This window comes from Eutrema salsugineum, unplaced genomic scaffold (assembly GCF_000478725.1).
Source record: "Eutrema salsugineum unplaced genomic scaffold, Eutsalg1_0 scaffold_21, whole genome shotgun sequence".
Taxonomy (NCBI): Eukaryota; Viridiplantae; Streptophyta; class Magnoliopsida; order Brassicales; family Brassicaceae; genus Eutrema; species Eutrema salsugineum.
In genome coordinates, this window is record NW_006256821.1 from 1 (window position 1) to 23,761 (window position 23,761).

At 44.5% G+C, this 23,761-nt stretch overlaps 1 protein-coding gene and 2 non-coding genes across 3 annotated transcripts; 2 read left to right on the top strand and 1 right to left on the bottom strand.

Annotated features, from left to right (window-relative positions):
• Positions 1 to 3,648: 3,648 nt before the first annotated feature.
• LOC112086228 (uncharacterized mitochondrial protein AtMg00860-like) lies at positions 3,649 to 20,403 on the bottom strand (the record flags this gene model as incomplete). The annotated part of the gene is made up of 2 exons (XM_024155137.1): positions 20,023 to 20,403; positions 3,649 to 3,922 (listed from the first exon to the last, which is right to left on the bottom strand). Coding segments are annotated over exons 1-2 (655 nt in total), but the record flags the coding sequence as incomplete, so codon positions are not given.
• LOC112086256 lies at positions 10,525 to 10,631 on the top strand. Its single transcript, XR_002899378.1, has one exon. It is a non-coding gene; the product is annotated as a small nucleolar RNA R71 (small nucleolar RNA).
• Positions 14,569 to 14,674, top strand: LOC112086298. The gene has a single exon (XR_002899420.1). It is a non-coding gene; the product is annotated as a small nucleolar RNA R71 (small nucleolar RNA).
• Positions 20,404 to 23,761: the final 3,358 nt, after the last annotated feature.

The following is a 23,761-nucleotide window of genomic DNA, read 5'->3' on the forward strand; positions in this document are numbered from 1 at the left end:
CTGGCCAGGAAGGTTTTGTCGACCATTTTCACGTACCGCGGGTGAACTTTGTCGACCAAAACACGTACCGCGAGTGAAGTGTATCGGCCAAAATCTCCGGGTATGAACGTGTCTCAGAAATCGCCTGTCCGGGGAGCCTTCCGGTCCGATTCAGACGGCGGGTGCTTCATAGAAGTTGGAGAGCATTGCATCACGGTCTCGTAGCAAGTGGAATCGTGGAATTCAGACGCGTGAGCAGAGAGATAAGCTTGTCGGAAGGAACCCCAGTCTCGCAGGTATTCCGGACCGAGCAGATCAGTCCTAAAGGATGCGAAGGACGGTGCACGTCCAGGCCGATTTAGTTTCTGGGTCCTTCATGAGAACCAGAGATATTTGAGTCTTCTTTCCAGAACGTCCAAGATCATTCAATTCGGATCTATGAGCAGAAAGATACGGTCTCCGGAATGGACACATGTCTAAACGCCTCTCTCTGGTCGTGTACATGCACTGCAAAGATGTGCCCTCCAGGAAGCCTTACACTTCCCAAGCACCGAAGCTTCCTTCACCAAAGTTGGAGATAAATGAGTCCTCTGTCTTCTGCAACTTAAATCATTCAATTCGGACAAGCCTCATAGGAGTTACACTCTCCGGAATGCGAAGTGGTCTAAGCTGCTCTGGATGCTGCGAGACGGTCTTGCGACTTGGTTAGCCCGCAGGCCTGAAGATGAACGCCTGAATGCTGATGCTGCGAGTTGATATGTGCGGGTAAACTATCACTGGAAGAGGTCTGAAGCTCAAGAGCAAGAGAAATGCTAAGTCCACAATCCTGCGACTTAGGCATGCGAGTTAGCCGCGCCTGGAACTATGCCGCACGATCACTCGCAAATCACTCCGACTTGAGCCTGCGACCTAGTTGCAATAGAGACTAACCCGCACAGTTTGTACATTCCCCAGAAACCGCCTTAGCCCTGCGAGTTGGAGAGGAAGGAGACCAAACCGCAGCAACACTCGCAAAACACTCCTACTTAGGCGTGCGGCTAAGGCAAGGCGATTCAGGCTCCACAAGACAAGTCTTCATCTGCTGCGACTTAGGTGTGCGACCTGGGACATACTGGACTGACCCGCAGTAATTCTCACTTTATCCACTAAAGCCGGGTCAGGACCCGGTTTGTTCCGGGCTGACCCGGTTCGTTTTTAAGAAAGTATAAATACTTTTTAGGGTTTTTTGGGGAGAACGAAGTTTTATTCCCTTTGTCTCTTGCCTCTTTGGTGAAAAAGACTCCATTAAGAAGAGAAATATCTATATTTGAGTGTTTAATCAAGAGAGTTTAAGGAGATCTGGGTGTTTAAAGCTGTTTTCTTTTGAATCTATCATCTCCATCTCCATTTCTCATCATTAATCATGCTAATCTTCTCAACTTGCAAAGGTTTAAGAGAGATTAGTATGACTAGTGAGTAGTCACCTTAATGAGGTTCTAGATATGTAGGTTAGGGTGCTAAAGTGTTAGATTAGGAGTGCTTAGGGCTAGATTCATTGATTCATTTCTCTAAACAACTGTTCTCTATGCTAGATCCTTGATAATCACTTGAGATCTAGATTCTGGGAATTTCATGCACCAAAAGTGTTTGATGAAATTCCTGAAAGAGTTGTATTAGAGGTTTAAACATTTTTCTGCATGATGATGTATTGTTATTTGCTTGAATGATCATTAAGAGCTGTTTGTTAATGCATATTGATTCATGTTTCACAAATGGGAATTTGGTTTGAAAATGGATTAGTATAGGGGTTAATACCTTCATGAGAGGATTAACCTAGATTAGAGTTCTTAATCACTTGAATCATGTCTCATCATTGTCTTCAGCATCTCTAGTTTAACACCAAAGCACCCTGACCAACTATCATGTCTAGAATCTCATGCCTCCATCATATCATATTCACATCATATCATTTGTCATTGTCATTAGTCTTTAATCCTGTTTATGTTTATAGTTTTCTCTAGATTAATCAAAACCCACTCTTGTTTGCTTGAATTAAGAACTTGATCATATAGCTTAGTGTCTAACACCACATCTGGATTGATAAACCTCTTTGTGCTACATTGACAAGGGGATTGATAGCCCTGAGACCCTAAAAAGTCTTGTCTATCACCCAAGTAGTACGAGGGATTTGATGTTGAGCAGGAAGGTGTGGACTGACGTGGTGGGCTGCTATCCGAGGGTTCAGGTAAGAATGCCAAGGCAGGGTCGATCCAATCCTCTTTGCCTGGTGGAAACTCCGAGTTCCTTGCGTTTGAGCTTTCCCCAACCTCCTCTTGTGTAACCGGTGCGGTTGAGGTTGCTGAGTTCTTGTCCGGAGAAGATGGCCGTGTGAGCTGCTTTACCTTCTTCTTCAGGTGCCTTACACAGTCCACCAAAGCATGAATGGTCTTGTCTTGCCACTTACACCACTTTTGGAGAGTGTTCACTCGCAAATACAGCTTCTTGGTGTGGTATTCAGGCTCACCCCACACGTATGGATCAAAATGATATCGGCCTGCTCCCATCCTTCTCTCAGGGTGCCGTTCTTCTTCATTCTCACATCCGGCCGGGCCGTTCTCGTTCTGAGGCTTGTTAGGTATGGCCTTGGTGCACTTGCGCATTGGTGGGCCGAGAGAGGGGTTATACAACTGATCCTTGAGGACATAGAAGGAGATGTTACACTGCTTATCAAGCATGGTGAGGCCTCGGTTAGGCAGTAGAACTTGTGTACCGTCCCTGTGCATCAGCGTGAAGTTGTAAACCCATCTATCCCCTGACTTGCCTCCAAAGAAACCGCTTTTACTTAGGTATTGCTCATCAATGAGATTCGGCCTCGCTGGTGAATCAGGGAATATGAACCCTTGAGCTCTCAAAATTGTAGTGACAATCCAACCGTTCTGAAGCCTCCTTGCTCCCTTTTTCTTCCGGTCACACCACACATTGTGTCTATAGGTGAGCATTTGGATCGCAAAGAACGCTCCTAAAGACGGTGCATGCATTGGCCCTTGGAACTCCTTTTTGTTCTTCATTTGAGTGATGAGCGGCTTAAGTCCAAGTCCTAACAGTTCAAGCTCTGCCGTGTGAATGACACCAGGGTTGTATGTAGAGAAGAACGTAGAGGCCAGGACTCGGTTGGTGTATCTGATCGCAGGGTTTCTGATGCAGCTTGTCTTGCTCTTGCCTCCCAAGTAAGGCCCAAAAGATATCGTTTCCCACAACGCGGCCAACTCATCACGAGGGTACACAAACTTGTCAAGCGAGCTTCCATTCCTTTCAAATCCAAATATCTCATCAAGCTCCTTGAAACTGACCTTGTAGTGCACGCCTTCTATGTCAAACTCAATGTGTCCGAACCCTTTGCCATGTAGACGCTTGGGATCTCTCTTGGGGTAGATGACAACCTCCAAAGTGGCAAGAAACTGTTGTGTGATCCCCTCGTAAGCAACATCGCTCATCATGAAGAATTCGGCCAAGCCCATGTTTTGAAAGATGAGTGTAACATCATCGAGTATCTCAAGCTTCTTCAACAGCTCCATATCAGGAACCGACCTTGAGCTACTCTTATAGAGTTAAAGTGGTCCAAGTACTCCTCAGTAGTCGGGAAATGTTCCTCCTCGGGCTCGGGCTTTGGTTCCTTCTTGGCCTTCTTGCCACAATCGGGTTCATGAGGGACTATGGCTCTCAGCTCGTCTCCATCGTTCTCAGAGGCTGCCTGCTCCCCATTCCGTTTTGGTTCAAGGGTTGGAACCAGAGTGAGCTCGGCGTTCCTTGCTCGCTTGGCGGCTGGCTCACCACCGGATCTCACGGAGGGTTTCTTGCTTGTTCCACCATTGCGTGCCACGGCCACGGCTTTCCCTTTTGTAATCCTCCTCTGGACTTCGTTTTTGTTCAATTCATGAGTGGGAACAGCTCGGTCGCCGGTCATCTGCAAGGCAGATCCTCAAAGAGACCGTTAGAATCATGTACATCAACAAGCACATGTCTCTAAAGATAGCAAGAACAGAGCTTTTTCTCTAACAAGACCAGGGTTATAGCTTTTTCCAAACATCAAAGGAAGTAAAAACAAGCCAGAACAAGCAAAGAAAGACACGATATCTAAACAGTTCAGCTCAACATCTCAAAGCATCATTAAGACCGATTCCAAGCGCATTTTCTCAAGAATTTTAAAAACTCAAGAACAAGTGATTTTCAGAGCAAAGACCGGTTTTTCTTATGTTATCTATCTTGATGGAATTTTTAAAATTGTTCCCAAAGGCCGACATGTTCTAAAAGAATCGATTCCACATTTCACAAACAATAAAGCTCGCAAAGAATGAAGGAAAAAGATGAGTTCTTTAAGATGCAAATACCTTTGGGAATCCAAGATTCAAGTTTAGTGGAATGCTTATGATGAATAGACAACACCCTAACGAGTCTAGAACGCTTGGAATCACAAGAAATGGATGAGAAATGAGAGAGATATGTTCGTGAAATGCAGAGAAAAGAGAGAAGAAGGCGAACTCTCGGTTAATGGCTCGGGATGGAGGCTGGTATGGGCGGTGTCGCGCTTTCCAGCTTACGCTTGGACTGTAGTGGGACTGGTCCCCCCTTCTCCTTCAGCTGAGACCGTTGACCCGCGCCAAAACAGCTTTGACCGGGCGTTTAAATTCAAATTACCGCGCAAAGGCTTCCAAATGGCGCGACAAGGGGGATGACGTGGGCCGTACGGACTAGAGTGATTTTTCTCGTGTTTTCTTGAGCGGCCTCGACTTGTTCCACCCCGAGGGCATCAAGCCGAGTGTCATGAGCTCAAGTTAACCAGAATTTCTCCGCGGCCATCAAGTGTTTCCCCCAGGTCGCGCAAACTCTCTTCTTTGACCGAAGTGTCCCAAGTGTTCATGTTTTTGATCATTCTTGAAGCCGGGCACCTCGGCACGCTCCACCACGAGGGCATCATGCCGTGGTCACTTGTATTAACAGAGAACACTTGGTGCTGGGGGTTTAAACGGTCCGGCCTTGGTGTAAACTGGTCGCGGCCTCGATCGAGGTTTTAGACCGTTTGAAGTGAACTTTGCCCCTCGGTATAATCATACCGAGGTGTTTACACCGTGGGCCTCCCCCACACTTAGTCATCTCACCACATAACTACTTAAGCACGGCTATGGTGAAATTAAGTCGAGGAGTTTAGCTGAGGTTCTCAAGCTATTACTCGGTAAAAGGTGACCTCGACATATATATATACCGAGGGTCGATACCGAGGCTATGTATGCTCTAGAACTTAAACCATCAGGCCGTGTCTTTTTCAAGCCTTTTCTTACTCTCATCATCAAGATTCACCTCTTAACTCCTGAAACACTTAACAAACCCTTCAAAAAGCTTCAAGTAAAAAGAAAAAGAAGATGAAAAACGAAATATTTACAAGGATAAGCTTGGGGTGTCTCCCAAGAGCACTTTGTTTAACGTCACTAAGTTTGACTTTTCATACCTTTTCAGGCTGATTCTGGTTCAAGAAGAGGAACTGAGGTAGCTCCCTCTCTTGTTTCTGTTGCCAGGTAGTGCTTTACCCTCTGACCGTTTACCACAAAGCCTTGTCCATCTTTTCCTTTTAGAACAACCGCTCCATAAGGCCTTACTTCAAGAATTTCGAATGGACCGGACCATCTGGATCTCAGCTTCCCAGGGAATAGCTTAAGCCTCGAGTTAAACAACAGAACTTGGTCCCCTTCTTTGAACTCTCTCTTGTGTATCTTCTTGTCATGAAGAGCTTTAGTCCTTTCTTTGTAGATCTTAGAGCTCTCAAAAGCATCTAACCGGATTTCCTCAAGCTCATGAAGTTGTAAAACCCTCTTCTCTTGTGCAGTCTTGATGTCAAAGTTAAGAAGTTTCACTGCCCACAATGCTTTGTATTCCAACTCAACCGGTAGATGACAGCTTTTCCCATAGAGCAAGTTAAACGGTGAGGTTCCAATGGGGGTCTTGTACGCGGTTCTGTAAGCCCACAAAGCATCATCAAGTTTCTTGCTCCAATCCTTTCTAGATGAGCTCACGGTCCTCTCCAAAATAGCCTTTATCTGTCGGTTAGAGACCTCCACTTGACCACTAGTCTGCGGATGATAAGGTGTGGCCACCTTATGCTTTACCCCATGCTTCTTCAAAAGACTCTCAAGAGTCTTATTGATAAAGTGGCTTCCCCCATCACTGATTACTACTCTTGGAACTCCAAACCGTGGGAAAATGATACTTTTAAAAAGCTTTACCACCACTTTTGAATCGTTGGTTGGGGATGCAACAGCCTCGACCCACTTACTCACATAGTCCACCGCGACAAGGATGTACTGATTTCCGTATGAACTCACAAAGGGACCCATGAAGTCAATGCCCCAACAGTCGAAGACCTCGACTTCAAAGATTGGGTTTTGGGGCATCTCATTCCTCTTGGATATGTTACCGTGCCTTTGACAAGCCTCGCATCTCGATACCACATCTTGAGCGTCCTTGAACATAGTCGGCCACCAGAAGCCGCTTTGCAAAACTTTGGCAACCGTCTTGAATGCACCTAAGTGACCACCATACGCTGAACCGTGGCAATCTTGTAGCACCGGATGAATCTCTTCTTCGGCCAAGCATCGCCTATAGAGATGGTCCTTGTTAAGCACGGAAAGATACGGCTCATCCCAATGATATCTCATCACATCTCTAAAGAACTTTTTCCTCTGATAGGCATCAAGATCCGGTGGCTCTAAACCGCAAGACAGGTAGTTCACAAGATCCGCGAACCATGGGAGGCTTCTTTCCTTGATCGTGTTGGCCTCTTCCACCTCTAAGTAAGACCGTACCAGCATGAGATGTTCCTCAGGTAAAGCATCATCTATAGGGACCTTTTCTTCAATCCTCAGCCTTGAAAGATGATCTGCGGCCCCATTTTCTATGCCTTTCTTGTCAAGTATCTCCATGTCGAACTCTTGGAGCAATAGGACCCATCTCAAAAGCCTCGGCTTAGCATCCTTTTTAGACATCAAGTACCTCAAGGCCACGTGATCAGTGTAGACCGTGACCTTTGATCCAACTAAGTAACTCCTGAATTTGTCAAATGCAAACACAATGGCAAGCATTTCCTTCTCGGTGGTTGCATACTTTTCTTGAGCTGAGTCCAAGGTGCGGCTGGCATAGTAAATCACGTGGAGTTTCTTATCTTTCTTCTGCGCCAAGACAGCTCCCACGGCATAGTCAGATGCATCAGTCATCACTTCGAATGGTAAAGACCAATCGGGAGCTTGTACAATTGGTGCACTGATCAAAGCCTCCTTGATCCTCTTAAACGCTTCCTCACACTCTTCATCAAAGATAAACTCCACCTCTTTGCACAATAGCCTAGTTAAAGGCCTAGCTATCTTGGAGAAATCCTTAATGAACCGCCTATAGAACCCAGCGTGCCCAAGAAAGCTTCTTATCCCTTTTACAGAATTCGGAGCTTGTAGGTTCACCATTACCTCGATTTTGGCCTTGGCCACCTCAATACCCTTCTCTGATACCTTGTGCCCCAAGACAATGCCTTCTTGTACCATGAAATGACACTTCTCCCAGTTCAATACAAGCCTATGCTCCTCACATCTCTTTAGAACCTGAGAAAGATTAGCAAGACATTCGGAGAAAGAGGAGCCGTATACGGAGAAATCATCCATAAACACCTCAACTTTCTCTTCAATTAGATCAGAGAAAATGTGCATCATGCATCTTTGAAAAGTGGCCGGTGCATTACACAAACCGAAAGGCATTCTCCTATAAGCATAAGTGCCGTAAGGGCAAGTGAATGTCGTTTTCTCTTGGTCTCTTGGATCTATTGGTATTTGGAAGAATCCAGAGTATCCATCGAGAAAACAGAAATAAGGATGATTGGCTAACCGTTCAAGCATTTGATCAATGAATGGTAAAGGGAAATGATCTTTTCTTGATGCAGAATTCAATTTCCTATAGTCAATGCACATGCGATGGCCGGTTATAGTTCTTTGGGCTATGAGTTCATCCTTATCATTTTTTACCACCGTGATACCACCTTTCTTGGGCACAACGTGCACAGGAGATACCCACCGAGAGTCAGAGATTGGATATATGATCCCTGCCTCAAGGAGCTTTAGTACCTCCTTCTTAACCACCTCTTTGAGGTTCGGGTTAAGGCGATGTTGGTGCTCAATAGAGGACATGGCTTGGTCCTCCAGGTGGATCCTGTGAGTGCATATATCAGGAGAGATTCCACTTATGTCGGCCAAGGAATACCCTATTGCTCTCCTGAATTTCTTGATTTCATTAAGCAATGCACGTTCTTCATGTTCAAGCAAACTATCGTTTATGATCACAGGGAAAGTGGAGTTCAAGCCTAAGAACGCATACCTGAGCCCTGTTGGTAGAGGCTTGAGCTCAACAGGGGGAGCGTCTGCCTCATTCCAATCGGTATCAAAGCTATATTGGCCCGGAACAGCTTCCTCGGCCTTTTCCTTGTTCTCGCGCGGATTATCATCGGCCTCGATATGAGTTGCCACGGCCATGATATCCCGAGGTGTCTCCTCTGTTCCCATGGACCCCTCGCTGTCTAAGATGTCGAGGCCACTCTTCCTGAGCTCCAAAAACCTAGCTTCAGCTCCAAGTTCCTTCGGTTGGTCCAAAAGTTGCTTGTATACCTCGCTTTCCTCGTTCAAGTACCCGTGCTCGCTTTGTTCACGTGTAAGGACCACTTGTAACGGATCCTCTGCGTTCAACTCTGCCAGGAGCTCATCAACTAGCTCCTCCATCACTTCTACATAGAAAACCTGACCTCCAATAGTCGGTTTCTTCATCATCTCTTTCACATTGAACTTCATATGCTCGGAACCGATGTGTAGTTCAATCATTCCTCCTCTCACATCTATAATGGCTGCTGCGGTTGCTAGGAACGGTCGGCCCAAGATGATAGGGTCCAATGGTTCCTCGTCCATCTCAAGAACTATGAAGTCCGTGGGGATTTCTATCTCACCGATCCTTAAAGGTAAATCCTCAAGCAAACCCACCGGTAAGCGAACCGATCTATCAGCTAGTATAAGAGAGATCTTGGCCGGCTTGTAACTCTTGTATCCCAATCTCTTGGCTACCGTGTATGGCATCAGGCTCACAGAAGCTCCTAGATCACACAAGCAATTCGAGAACTTCAAGTGACCTAAAGCACACGGTAGGGTAAAGCTGCCCGGATCGGATAGCTTCCTTGGTATAGACCTCCTTTGTATTATGGCGCTGCATTCATGGCTCAGTATTACCATACCCTGGAGCTCCTTTGTCTTGTTGAGGATCGCATCCTTTAGAAACTTCCCAAGCTGTGGTATAGCTAAGAAGGCATCTATAATGGGTAAGGTGAGTTGCGTGTTCTCCAAGTGTTTCTCAAAGACCGCTTTGGCTTTGTCTAAGATTCTCTTCTTGAAACGCCCTGGGAATGGTATCTTGGGTTGGTAAGGTGGTGGTGGAACGTATGGCTTTTCGAGCTCAGTTGTCTTTTCCACCTCTTTTCCGTTGTCCTTGATCGGTTCTTTCTCAAAATCCGCTTCTTTACACGCATCACCTGAGGCTGCCTCCCCCTCTGATTGCTCATTGGCCTCAATGAGCGTAGTCTTAGGCGTTGGAGCTTGTAGTTCTTTACCACTCCTCAATGTAATGGCGTTCACATACTCCTTGGGGTTTGGCTCCGGTTTTCCTGGTAAAGCCGGGCCTCGGGATGATGTAGAGGCTTGATTTTGCTTAAGCTCTCTAATGTCTTGCTGCATTGTCGCGTGCTGGCTCTCAACTCTCTGCTGACCCTGTAAGAGTTGCTGTAAGATCCCACAGACATCGTTCCCCAGCTGATTCTGACCCGTTCTCTGATTCTGTTGCTGATTATCCATCGGCAGCGGATTGAACCCTGGTGGAAACTTGTGATGTTGCGGTTGGCTGGTGAAGTTGTTACCCTGAGCCGCTTGATTTTGCTGAGTGTAGCCATGCTATTGCCCACTAAACTGTTGCTTTGGCTGGAAGGTATTCTGATAAGGAGCCTTTTGAGCGTAGCTTTGGTGTTGTTGCGGAGCAGGGTACACTTGATCGTGAGGGTTAGCTACATTCGGGTTTCTGTATGAGAGGTTTGGGTTACTGTTGTAGTTGTTGAACCGCTGATACCTCTGCTGATTCCCTATGTAGTTCAGCTCCTCTTGAGTTAGACCGTCTTCGTTTACATTATCAAAACTTGGCCCTTGCTCATCAAACTCGCCTACAAAGTGTATTGGCTTTTGAGTCGCCATCAGAACTTTGTCAAGCTTGCTCTGAAGCTCTCTGATATCCTTTTTCATACGTTGTTCTTCACCAGAGCCCTCTGTACGGTTTGCTCTATCAAAGTCCTCGCCATAAGTATCATTTGACATGGCTAGGTTCTCGACTAGTTCCATTGCCGCATTGATCTCTTTCCCAAGAAAATTTCCATTTGAAGCTGTATCGAGTTGGTTTCTGATCTTGGGGAGTGCACCTCGATATAAAGTACTCAAGAGGGATGCCTCTGAGAAGCCGTGGTGTGGGCATTGGTTAGTGTAACTTCTAAACCGTTCCCAAGCCTCGCTAAAGCTCTCGTTGTTGTGCTGTGTGAAGCTTGATATCTGGTTTCTGAGCTTAGCCGTGCGTGATGTGGAAAAGAACTTTGATAAGAACGCCAGTTTACACTGCTCCCATGTTTGTATAGAAACCCTCGGGAGGTTCTTTTCCCACTGGTGAGCTTTATCACCGAGGCTGAATGGGAACAAGCGTAGCTTGAAGCTATCTTCCGAGACACCATTGATCTTAGTTAGGTCGCAAACCCGATTAAACTGATCTAGATGCTCAAGAGGGTCTTCTCCGGCTAGACCGTGGAACTTTGAGTTCTGCACCATGTTGAGGAGGGTTGCTTTAAATTCAAAGTTGTTATTTTGAACCGGTGGAGCTTGAATCCCAGCTCGGTATTGGTGCGCATTAGCTCGGTCGTTCTCTCCAACAAAGACCGGATGAGGTTGTCTCTGAGCTTGTGGCGGTGGCGGATGAACATGGTGGGCTTGTTGCTCGTTTCTATTAGCTTGTTGTTGGTTTTGCTGAGCAAGCCTTTCGTTCCTCTGAGCCTGTTGTTGGTTAACATAAGCTTGTTGTTCATTCCTGCCTGCCTGCGCCTGATTAGCATGAGCCTGGTGCTCGGTTTCTTGAGCCTGTTGCTCGATCCTTTGCTGTTCTGCCATTCCAAGCCTTTCAAAATGCCGTTCCCTCTCGCGAGCTCGCCTCTCAATCCGGTTGATGTTGTCGTCGTATGGTAGAGGCGGTTCTGTGCTCCGAGACCTGGTTTTCATGCACCTGAAAGCAACACAAGAACTTGCAAGGAAGTTAGTAAAACAAAGAAAGGTAAAATCTTGAACTCAAGAACAAACAAAAGACTAATGCTCCGAAAAGTTGGCAACGGCGCCAATTGATAGATAAGACTTTTTAGGTCTCAGGACTATCAATCCCCTTTGTCGAAGTAGCACAAAGAGGTATCAATCCAGACAAGTCAACGAGACACTAGACTATGATGTTTGTTCATTTAAGTCAAGACAAAAGGTGAAGGTTTTGAACTAAGCTACGTAACAAACGACTAAGCATGAAAGGTAAAGCAAATGATTAGATCTAAACAGAGACATGATGCAAATAATAACTAAACGATTCAGATGATGATAATATGTAATAAAGCAAGGGACTTTAGACGAGATACTTGACTCGGGTGCTTCCAAGTTCAACTAGTTGGTTAATGAATCAAAACATCAAGCGGTTTCATTTAACTTTGAACTCAAGGCGTGTTAATCTTCTCATGAAAGTATTAAGCATCTAAACTGATTCTCCTTCATACCAAAAATGTCTTTTGAGAAGCATCGAATCAATCAGCAATAAGAATCAGTTCAAAAATGTCATTTAAGAGAACAAACTATCACTCCCGCGATGAAAGACTCTTAAACCCTTGACCGAGTGGTTCAGACATTTCTACAAACACTTTTGATGCGAGATATGTCTCAGATCTGAACCTCAAGTGATGTGCTTGGATCCAGCCTAGAGATCTCGTCGGTTAAGGAATGAAACATGCAAGACTAGACACCTAAACCCACTAATCTACCTTGAAAGCACCCTAATCTACTCATCTAAAGCCGCTTAAACGACTACTCACTAATCATAACGAGCTCATTAAGACTTTTGCAAGACGTGTAGCTAGTCATGATGAGGAGTTTAATGATAGATGACAAAAGAAAATAAAGAAAGAACAAGATTTCTGATGCAAAAACGAGATATCGGATTAGACTGATCAAGTTTCACAAAAGAGGCAAGTTCTTAAAGCTAAAAACAGATAAGAGATCAGATGATTAGGTTTTTAGTCTCAAAATGTATATATAGCAAAGGTAAAGTGTCGCGGGTCAGCCCGGAACAAACCGGGTACTGAACCGCGTTCTTGGGTTGATGGGTGAGTGCCACGGTGTGTCGGAGAGTGAAGCCGAGGTCTTCATGTCGAGGAGTGCACGTGAGTCCAGATCCAAATGAAGATCTCGTGAAGAACACGTCAAGAACATGCATGAACCCTAGTCTTCGATCCATCTTCACGTGTGTGTTCTTGGGCAGCTTTGTTCTTGATTCTGGGTTCGTGACAATGGACCTCGGCATGAAATGCCGAGGCGCTTGGTAGTCGAGGGGTTTGAGCGAACAGGGGCCGGCATGCACGCCGGGGTCATTGCGCCGAGGTGCACATTCAACACTTAGTCGTTTCCAGCTTCATTTCTTACGTGTGCATGCCTTGATTCAAACGTGCCGAGGCGTCAGCACGAGGCCTAGTTCAGAATACTCCCAAAATATGAGCCTTGACTTGGCCGATGTCGAGGTAATGAACCGAGCCCTGAGAAAACACTTAGCGCGTACCGCAACATATTTGGGTTCGTATCGACCATGTCACCTCCCGGAAACAGTAACTTTCAACTGCTCAAATGCTCTGAGACCAGTTCCATAGTCAAGATGACTCAATAAGCTCGAACTTTGGTGAAGAAACCGTCGGAGCTTGGGAAGTGGAAGGCTTCCTGGATTTCACATCTTTGAACCGCATTGGAATCACCGGGAAATAAGCTGTTTGGACCGATGTGAACTCCGGAGACTTTATCTTTGAAACCACTCGTCCGAATTTAGCGATCCCAACCGTTCTGAAAAGGTCTTTCAAAGATCCCAAACTTTGATGGAGACCGGGCAAGCTAGTTCGGTCCGGAAAGGTTCCGTCCGCCGTGATCTTTGTACTCCACCGTTCGGTTCTCGGATGCGCGTAATGTTGGTGCATCTTCCGGAAGCTGTATCTTTCTCCCCACTGGTCCGAATTGGATGATTTCAACTGTTCTGGGATCTTTGTTTGATTATCTCCAACTTTGCTGAAGACCCCGCCAACTGGTTCGGACCGGAAGGTTCCCCGGATTGCTGATCTTTGAAACGCGCGGACAAGGACAAATTTTGGTCGAGAAAAGCTTCCCGCGGTAAGGAAAATGGCCGAGGGCTGTGTACCGCGGTAAGCTTTTTGGTCGTAAAAATTCCTTCGCCTCGGCCAAAAACTCAACCCGCGGTATTTACACCTGATCTTCGACCCAGGCTGACTTTGGTCGATCGGTACGGACTTTGGTCGGTGCTGAGCGATCGGTAAGCTTTTTGGTCGAGGTTGAACGATCGGTAAGGATTTTGGCCGAGGTTTCTGTCCGTCCGGTACGCGATTTGGCCGAAAAATTCCTCCAAGCGGTTTTCACCATTTTTGACCTTTTTCTTCACCGTCTTCTTCTCTGCTCCTCTTCTTAGGCTCCAAATGACTCCCAAAGCACCTGATAAGGACTTCAAAACATGCAAAACTCTTTGGGACCTAATGCAAGCCCTAAATCCTATTTTCATGCCTAAAGACTCAATTTACATGGGAAAACACATGATGAGGACTCTAAAATGCACTCTAAATGATGTAAAATATAGACATATCAGTAGTTATATGGCTGTCGCGGTTGATATGGTACTATTCCTCCATAGTTTCCACCTTGAAACTTGTTTTGGAAGGATTTTTGCTGAGGTGGGTAGTACTGATTTTGAGGATTCTCCACATTTGGATTGCGGTAAGAGAGATTGTTGTAATTTGCGTTCCGGAAGTTGTTGTTGAAGCTATTGTTGGAGCGATTTTGATATGGCACCAGTGCTCCTACGTAGTTTACATCTTCTTCTTGAAAGGCTTGATTAATGTGATCGACATCACTAGGTCCTTCATCTTCTGCACCATTGTTGGTCTCACAAGCATGGATTGGGCGATTGTTGCTCTTCAGAAGCTGGCTCACCATGTTCTTCAACTCGGTTATCTCTTTGTTGTCTGTTCCGGCTTGCTTCATTGATCGATCGTATTCAGGATAGTCATTGTTATTGGCTTGAGCCAAATTTTCGATGAGAGCTCTTCCTTGGGCTATCGTCTTTTGTCCAAAATCTCCATTGCTAGCTGTATCAAGTGAAAGTTTGTATTTTGGTTACAAACCTCTGTAAAATGTGCTCAGCAGGCTTGATCCATGAAATCCATGGTGAGGGCAATCACGTTCATACTCCTTAAAACGTTCCCATGCTTCATAGAAAGATTCAGTTGGCCCTTGTTGAAAGTTTGAGATCTTTGTTCTGAACTGATTCGACCTTGACTTAGTGTAGAAGTGGTTCAGGAAAGCAGTTCTACATTCTTCCCAATTAGTAATCGATCCTGCAGGCAAAGATTTCAACCAACGGTGAGCTTTATCTGGTAATGAAAAAGGGAACAACTTACACTTTAAATAGTCTGGTGGAATTTGATTTGTTCTCATGATGCTGCAAATTTCTTCAAAGAGCTCGATATGGTCCATTGGGTGTTCAGAAAGAACTCCATGGAACTGGTTTTGCTTCACCAATGAGATGATTTGAGGCTTGACCTCAAACTCATTCCGGTTCGGAAATGGTACTTGAATTGCAGATCTATTCTGAAAAATTTGAGTAGGTGCATCAAAATCAGCTATGCGATGGTTCCTGGCTTGTCTTCGGTGTTGATTTGCTGGCGGAATGGGGCGATGAATGCATTCATTCGGCTGCATTGCTTGGTGGTCACCATCGGCAGCATTGATGGGTGGATCAAGGTCTTCACGTCCTTTTCTCTCTCGGTTCTGGTGGTTTCTTGGAGGAACCTCGTCCTCCTCTCCATCTTGTCGAGCATGATCGCCTTCTATGTGATCATTCTCTTCGTTTTCTCCATGTTCGGAACCATCTTGGTCCATATTTAAATTTCGATTAACAGGATCTCCAGGCTGGTCGTCGTTGGCCATTCCTTGCGTTCGTCTAAGTCTTCGAAGTTCTCTTTCGTGTCTGTCTATCTCGTCTAGAATTGGAATATCTCCTGCAGGTCTACGCCTGGTATTCATGCAATTCAGAGAAAAACAAAAGAAGGGAAAGATAGTTCAAAAAAACTTTAAGAAAGAACTAGAGATCAGGTGTCTAGAACAGAAGTTAAAACAAGAAAAATAGCAAAAAGGCAGCGAAACAAATCCCCGGCAACGGCGCCAAATACTTGATGTTCGTGTCAACTGCGTGAGGGAACAAGTTTTACCCTTAACAAAACAAATGAAAGCCGCAAGTGCACAGCTAATCAGTTGTAGTATTTAGGGATCGAATCCACTGAGATTTGTGTGCCTGGTATTCTTCTACGGTTTTTAACTTTATGTCTAGACTAAATTGGTTTTAAAGGTTGGTTGTTTTTGCAAATTAAACTAAAACAAAAGAAAGCAAATAAATCTATCCTAAAAAGAAAGTAAAGAAATCGAATGAAAGGCAAATAGAACAAGTATAATATCGAATGAAAGATTAATAAGGCAAGTAAAATATCGAATGAAATACTAGTAAAGCAAGTAAATAACGAACTAAGGAAATTGAAATGCAGGTCTAAATAAGCAAATAAAAATCGATGGAATTGTAAACTATGGCTAAAAACGCTGAGCTTTTGGGAACTCTAAGGGATCATAATCGGTTTTGACACTAGAGTAGATAGATTGGGATTGACAGATATCGATACATAGGGGTTCTAGAGCTAGAGTACGGCGGTATGACTACGTCACTGTCGTGATCATAACCAACTGTTTCTCGCAACCCTGACCAGTAGGTTTCCACTCTGGCCCTGGAAGGGAGAGAACGCAAGAGCTGCACAAGACTCGTCAATACTCACGATCTCGCCGCAGGTAGGTTTCCACTCCTACGGAAAAATCGCCTGTTTCATTCTAGTGCTGATACTTAATGAAAACTTTCGCAACACTAACTATCTAGATCAGATACTAGGTGATCAGTCAAGCATACATGCAATAAGAACAAGAATAAACAGAGAACAGCTCGAAATCTCAGATCTATAAACCTAGATGTCTTAATCGATTATGAGAGCCCCTTTCGAGAACCCTAAGCCCAACTCGGGATCTACTCAGACATGGCTGAGGTCGACATCATCATCGGTTTTAATAAAAGTAAAGAAAAACAGTAAAGAAAAGAGATAAAGAAAGCTTCTCTATTGAAGAACTCGGACTTCAATAAAAACGGCTAAAGGAAAAGGATTTCTGTAAAGTATGAATGGCTCTCTCTAAAAACGACCTAAATGACATGTATTTATAGTCTTCAATACTCCATGGTCTCTAGGGTTCCAGAATTGAGGCTGAGAATGACTTTGGGCTTCAGATATGTGGGCTTTAATTCGGACCTTGATTGCCGCGGTCGTGAGTGTCGTGACCGCAGTGATTGGCTTGTTGGCCGCGGTCGGGAAGCTTCTGACCGCGGGAAATAGGTTGATCACCGCTGTCGCGTGACTTGCTGGCCGACTTCGAGTGGCTCCGGGGCTAATGGAATATCTTGAGATCCAACCGTTGGAATGTCTCCAAACCAAGTGCATTTGAAAGCTGGTTGATTCTTCTATAAGTTGTCCAATTTTGAGTGTGATCAGACGGTGAGAAGGTCTTCGTCTCTCTATGAGAGTTCTGACGGTCTGCATTTATCCAAAAGAGTCTTTTTGTTCCATTTTGTGCCTCTTTATCCCAAATTACCTGAAAAGTCTTTTAAAATCTGGAAACATAGAAATCCTTTGAAAACCTTTGAAAATGGAGTAAAAACACCTGTAAAAGATATTAAAGTGATCCATAAAAATGGTCAAAATCCGGTGTTATCAGTACATAAAAATGTTCTGTGGGGAATTGAAACGAGCAAAAGTGCTATCATATGCGTGTTATTGCATAGCATGGATACTTCCATCAGGTGATAGCCATCAATTGTGTGTGTGCTATCTATTATCATGGATACTTCCATTATGCTATCAGCACCACTGTATATGTGCTTAATAGTGGATGTTTATTAATGGATGTTCGATTATGGTTAAATTCGTTAAATGCAACTATTTTGTTTACATCCATATTTCTATCTTGTTTCCAGAGGTTATGGATATATCCACATTATTATTATGTTTCCAGTGGGAATCGGGGCTTACAGACTCCGAATCCAGCTCCGGTTAGAATCGAAGGCTGACGGCGATTTAGAATCGAAGGCATCGAGGACGTTCTGAAAACTGGGATTCCTATGCGAAACGACGCCTCAAAATTTCGTCTGCGGCGATTTAGTAATCTCTTTTACTCGAGCAACGGAAATTATTGGTTTTCAGTGCTGCGATTTACATACGTCCAGTCCGATTTCACATCAGAATTCCGATTGTCTTCCCCAAATTGCGCTGTTGTCGTCGTCGTCACAGCCGTCGTCGTTATCCCCCGTTTCGCACTCGTCGTCGTTACTCACCGGAACGCCGACCCTTAGCACTGTTGCTCAACGATACACGTCTCTTCATACCCGAGAAATCCCAGGGTTGTAAAATAGGTCATTATTGGTCTAAATTGGTACTCAATTTCCAATACACTTTGTTATAAAAGTGCCACTTCAATCGAAAGAACTAAAACATGTAAATACGCACTGAAAAAGTGCTAAGGAGTGTAAATTCCTCTTAATTTTATGTTATTCTTATGTTCTCTTAAATCATGTGAGAGTAATTTAGTTGTTGAGTTTAAGGGATCCATCGAAGGGGGCTCCATATTCGATTAGGATTGCTGTTGTTTTCTTAGCCATATTCTAGATCTCATCTCTTCTAAGTTGTTCTTAATGCATGTAGTTAAACTCGCGATCTAACTACTGAATCTAGGAATCAGAGCCACGAGAGTGTTGTATCAGATTGCCAGAACAAAGATTCAGAAGAACATAGTCGCTACAGGAGTCGAAAGCTACCTGTAGAGAAGATGTGAGCAGACGAATTCAACGTCTAATGCATGATCTTACTCGCGGCATGAGAGAGAGTTAATTTCCGAGGTAAGTGACTAGTTGATTAAGATGACGAGAGTTGGTTAATCTTATATATGTCTATTCCAGTTCCATGCAGATCTCAGAAACAGATGAACATAAATCGCCCGGAAGCTAATTGGAAATGCCACCATACATCGATTAGAGTAACTCGAAAAAGTCTAAATCGCCACCTATGAGCTTTAAAACCCTAGCATGAATCGAATATCCCCTAAGATATCCCTGTCAGCCAAAAATTCGTTTTAGTAGAGTCTTAGTCTTGTTTTATTTTGCGTTTTCAGTGTCACACAAACACCACAAAAACCCCCATTGGTCTTTGAGTTCGATTACTAATCCAGTTTGAAGTTTCTGCAGAAAAGACAACTCTCCCTGTGGATCGACACCCTAAGTACTACAACGCACGGCTGACATGTTCAGACAATGGTAAAGGCAAAAGATCAAGTGGGGTAAGGGGGTTAAAGCCATAAACTAATTGAAACGGAGAATACAAGGTAGTAGAATGCAAAGAATGATTATATGAAAAGTCTATGTGTGGCAAACAGTCTTCCCAAGTTTGGAGGTTCTTTTTAATGACAGACCTACGCAAGGCCGACAAGGTCCTATTCACTACCTCGGTTTGTCCATCGGTTTGGGGGTGACTGGTAGTGGAAAAACATAGCTTAGTACCTAACTTGGACCACAGAGTTTTCCAAAAATAACTGAGACACTTGGTATCCCTATCAGAGACTATGGTTCTTGGTACACCATGCAACCTAACAATTCCCCTAAAGAACAGATCGGCTACATTATCTGCATCATCTGTTTTATGACAAGGGATAAAGTGGGCAATTTTTGAAAACCAATCTACAACCACAAATACCGAGTCTCGTCTTTTCCTAGTTCTCGGTAAACCTAAGACAAAATCCATAGAAATGTCGGACCAAGGTGAACTAGGGATGGGTAAGGGCGTGTACATACCTGGTGGCTGGCTTTTGGATTTTGCATACTTACAAGTGACACACCGGTTACAGATTCTTTCCACGTCCCTTTTCAAGTTTGGCCAGAAGAAATGGTCTTGGACCACGCTGAGGGTCCTAGTAACTCCGAAGTGCCCCATCAAACCACCGCCATGTTCTACCCTAACCAAAATATCACGAAGTGAAACATTAGGTATACACAATCGCTTTTCATAGAACAGGAAATCATCATTTCTAAAGTATTTGCCATTAGCAAATTTAGAACAAGATTGATAAACTTCCTGGTATCGGGGTCAGAAGCATAAGCCTCTTTTATTATCTCAAGCCGAGTATCTTGGCGTCCAAAGTGAAGATCAGGCTGTATTGCCGAGACAATGCATCGACAGTGATGTTGTCCGTTCCCTTCTTGTACTGAATGACATAGGAGAAGGTTACAATGAACTCAACCCATCTTGCGTGCCGCTTTTTCATCTTTTGTTGCCCCTTAAGATGTTTTAACGACTGGTGATCCGTGTGGTTCACAAACTCCTTTGGCCAAGGATAGTGTTGCCAAGTCTGTTAAGCGCGAACGAGGGCGTAGAGTTCCTTGTCGTACGTGGGGTAGTTTAATGTGGCTCCGCCCAATTTTCACTGAAGTAAGCTATGGGCCACTTCTCCTGAGTCAAGACCGCACTGATACCTATACCTGAAGCATCACACTCGATTTCAAAAGTTTTAGTAAATCAGGTAAAGAGAGTAAAGGGGCGTGAGTAAGCCTGTCTTTTAGAAGCTGGAAAGCTTCTTCCTGGGCCGCGTCCCATTTAAAACCAACATCCTTCTTTATGACGACGAGTGTGCTGAAGTCCTTGACGAACCGTCGATAAAACCCGGCCAAGCCATAGAGGCTCCTGACCTCACCAACGGTCTTAGGACTAGGCCACTCCTGAATGGCCTTAATCTTCTCTTCATCCACCTGGATTCCGTTAGCTCCTACAACAAAACCTAGAAAAACGACACTGTCTGCACAGAAGGTACACTTTTTCAGGTTACCAGAGAGTCGTTCCTTCCTAAGTACCTCTAGTACCATTCGCAAGTGCTCTGATATGTTCATAAATTGCATCATTTAGGTTGTATATTTCATTCCAAAGGATATCTTATTCCATGAATTTTAGGTTCTTAGGGTTTGTTTTCGGATTTAGGAGTTGCATTAGGTCCCAATGAGTCTTTGCATGTTTTGAGTGTTTATCAAGTGTATTTGGAGTTATTTGGAGTTGGAGAGATGGATCCAGGAAGAGAAATCGCAACCAGGGCTTGAAAGATGCTGAAAATGGGTTTTTGGAGGTTCTCGGCCATTCTCGTGTACCGCAGGAAGGTTTTCTCAGACATTCTCATGTACCGCGGGTGGATTCATCGGCCAAACCGCGTACCGGGCAATGAATTTCTAGGCCAAAATCTCCGGGTGCAGACACGTTTCCGAAATCGCCTGTCCGGGGAACTTTCCGGTCCGATTCAGTTGTCGGGTGCTTCATCAACGTTGGAGAAGATTGGATCACGGTTCCAGAGCAAGTGGAATCATATAATTCGGACACGTGAGCAGAGAGTTAAGCTCGTCGGAAGGAACTCCTGTCTCGCTGCCGTTTTGGACCAACCCGATGAGCTCCGAAGAATGCGAAGGACGGTGCCCTTACAGACCGATTCAGTTTACGGGGCCTTCATCAGAATCCGAGATCATTGAGTCCTCTTTCCAGAACGTTTGAGATCATTCAATTCGGAGCTATGAGCAAGAAGATAACGGTTCCGGAATGGACACGTGTCTAGACGCCTCTCTCTGATCGTGTAAATGCACTGCGAAGATGAGCCCTCCAGGAAACCTTCCCCTTCCAAAGCACTGAAGCTTACTTCACCAAGGCATAATATATATATGAGTCCTCTGTCCTATGAAACCGGAAGCACACAATTCGGACCAATATCCTGGAAGTTACGCCTCCCGGAATGCGAAGTGGTCCAGGCTGCTCTGAATGCTGCGAGATAGTCTTGCGACCTGGTTAACTCGCAGGCCTGAAGATGAATGCCTAGAAGTTGATGCTGTGAGTTGAGAAGTGCGGGTAAGCTATCACTGGATGAGGTCTGAGGCTCCCTAGCAAGAAAAATGCTAAGTCCACAATCGTGCGACTTAGGGATGCGAGTTGGCCGCGCCTGGAACTAAGCCGCACGCTCACTCGCAATCTACACCAACTTGAGCCTGCGACCTGGGAGTAATGGAGACCAACCCGCACACATTCCTGAAGACCCCTGCTACATGGTCGTGTGAGTTAAGGATCAGAGAGGACTTAGCCGCACAAAGACTCGCAATTCACTCCTGGATGGGAATGCGGCTGAATCTACAAGGTTTTATCTCGTTCAAGCTTCTCTCCTTGGTTGTGCGACTTGGGCATGCGGCTTGGGACTAAGGGATGACCAAGTCGCACATGTACATTCCCCAGAAACCGCCTTGGTCCTGTGAGTTGAAGAAGAAGAAGATTAAGCCGCACAAAGACTCGCAAAACACATCTACTTGGGCATGCGGCTAAAACCAAGCGATTTAAGTCTCACAAGACAAGTTCTTCAGCTGTGCGACTTGGTCATGAGACCTGGGAGACACTGGACCAACTCGCACACTTTCCACTTTATCCACTAAAGCCGGGTCAGGACCCGGTTTGTTCCGGGCTGACCCGGTTCGTTTTTAGAGACATATAAATAGTTTTTAGGGTTTTTTTTCCAAGGACTATGCTTTATTCCTTTTGCCTCTTGCCTCTTTTGTGAAAAACTCCACTTAAGAAGAGAAATATCGATTACTAAGTGCTTAATAAAGAGAGTTTGAGAGATCTTTGTGTTTAAAGCTGCAAATCCATCATTATCCATCTTCCCCATCTCTATTTCTCATCATTAATCATGCCAATCTTCTCAACTTGCAAACGTTTAAGAGAGATTAGTATGATTAGTGAGAAGTCACCTTAATGAGGTTCTAGATGTGTAGGTTAGGGTGCTAAAGTGTTAGATTAGGAGTGCTTAGGCCTAGATTCATTGATTGATCTCTCTAAACAGCTGTTCTCTATGCTAGATCCTTGCATATCACTTGAGATCTAGATTCTGGGAATTTCATGCACCAAAAGTGTTTGATAAAATTCCTGAAAGAGCTGTATTAGCGGTTTAAGCATTTGCTGCATGATGATGTATTGTTATTTGCTTGAATGATCATTTAGAACTGTTTATTAATGCATACTGATTCATATTTCACCAATGATGATTTGGTTTGAAAATGGATTAGTATAGGGGTTAATACCTTCGTGAGAGGATTAACCTAGATTAGAGTTCTTAATCATTTGAATCATGTCTCATCATTGTCATTAGCATTCCTAGTTTAGCACCAAAGCACCCTAACCAACTATCATGTCTAGAATCTCATGCCTCCATCATATCATAATCATATCACTTGTCATTGTTTAGTTCTTCTTTAATCTTTAATCATGTTTTTAAGTTTGTAGTTGTCATTAGTTAATCAAAACCACTCTTGTTTGCTTGAATTAAGAATCTGATCACATAGTTTAGTGTCTAACACCACATATGGATTGATAAACCCCTTGTACTACAAGACAGGGGATTGATAACCTCTACAAAGAGCCTTGAAAACTCTTAGTTATCAATTGGCGCCGTTGCCAAATTGTGGATTGTTTAGCATTAAGCTCTGATCTGTTCTTGAGATCAAGTGCTTATTTTCTTGTTTTTACTGATTACTTTCAAGTTCTGTTTGTGATTTCAGGTGCATGAACACCAGGTCTAGATCAAGATGCTGTGGTCCACCTTTCCCCCTCAACGACAACATTAATCTTTTGGTACCAAGGAGGTGAAGGGACAGACGTGGAAGACAGATTGATCAGGCTGATATGGAAGAACAAAGTGAGCATGTGGTGGACATAGAACAACCGGTTCAGGAGCAACAGGCTCAGGGTAATGGAGCTGGTAATGGAATTGGTCAAGGGTTAAATCAGGGTAATGTTCATTAGGAACAGGTGCATCACCATCAAGCTTATGTCCACCAGGGACAAGCTCAAGCTCATCAACAGAGGCATCAGGCCAATGCACAGCAAAGACAACAGGTGCACCACCAACCCCAGCCCTTCCAACACCAGCAAAGAAGATTTGAGCAACCCCAAGTCTATGTTGGAGAGAATGACAGGGCCAATGCTCCTCAGTATGGAGCTGGAATTCAGGCAGCACCTGTGCAAAACAACAACTTTGAAGTGAAGGCATCCTTGCTGAATATGGTCCAGAACTCAAAATTCCATGTATTAGCAATGGAAGATCCCTTGGAACACTTGGATCAATTTGATAAATTATGTGACCTGACCAAGATTAATGGAGTTTCAGAAGACAGCTTCAAGCTAAGACTATTCCCATTCAGTCTT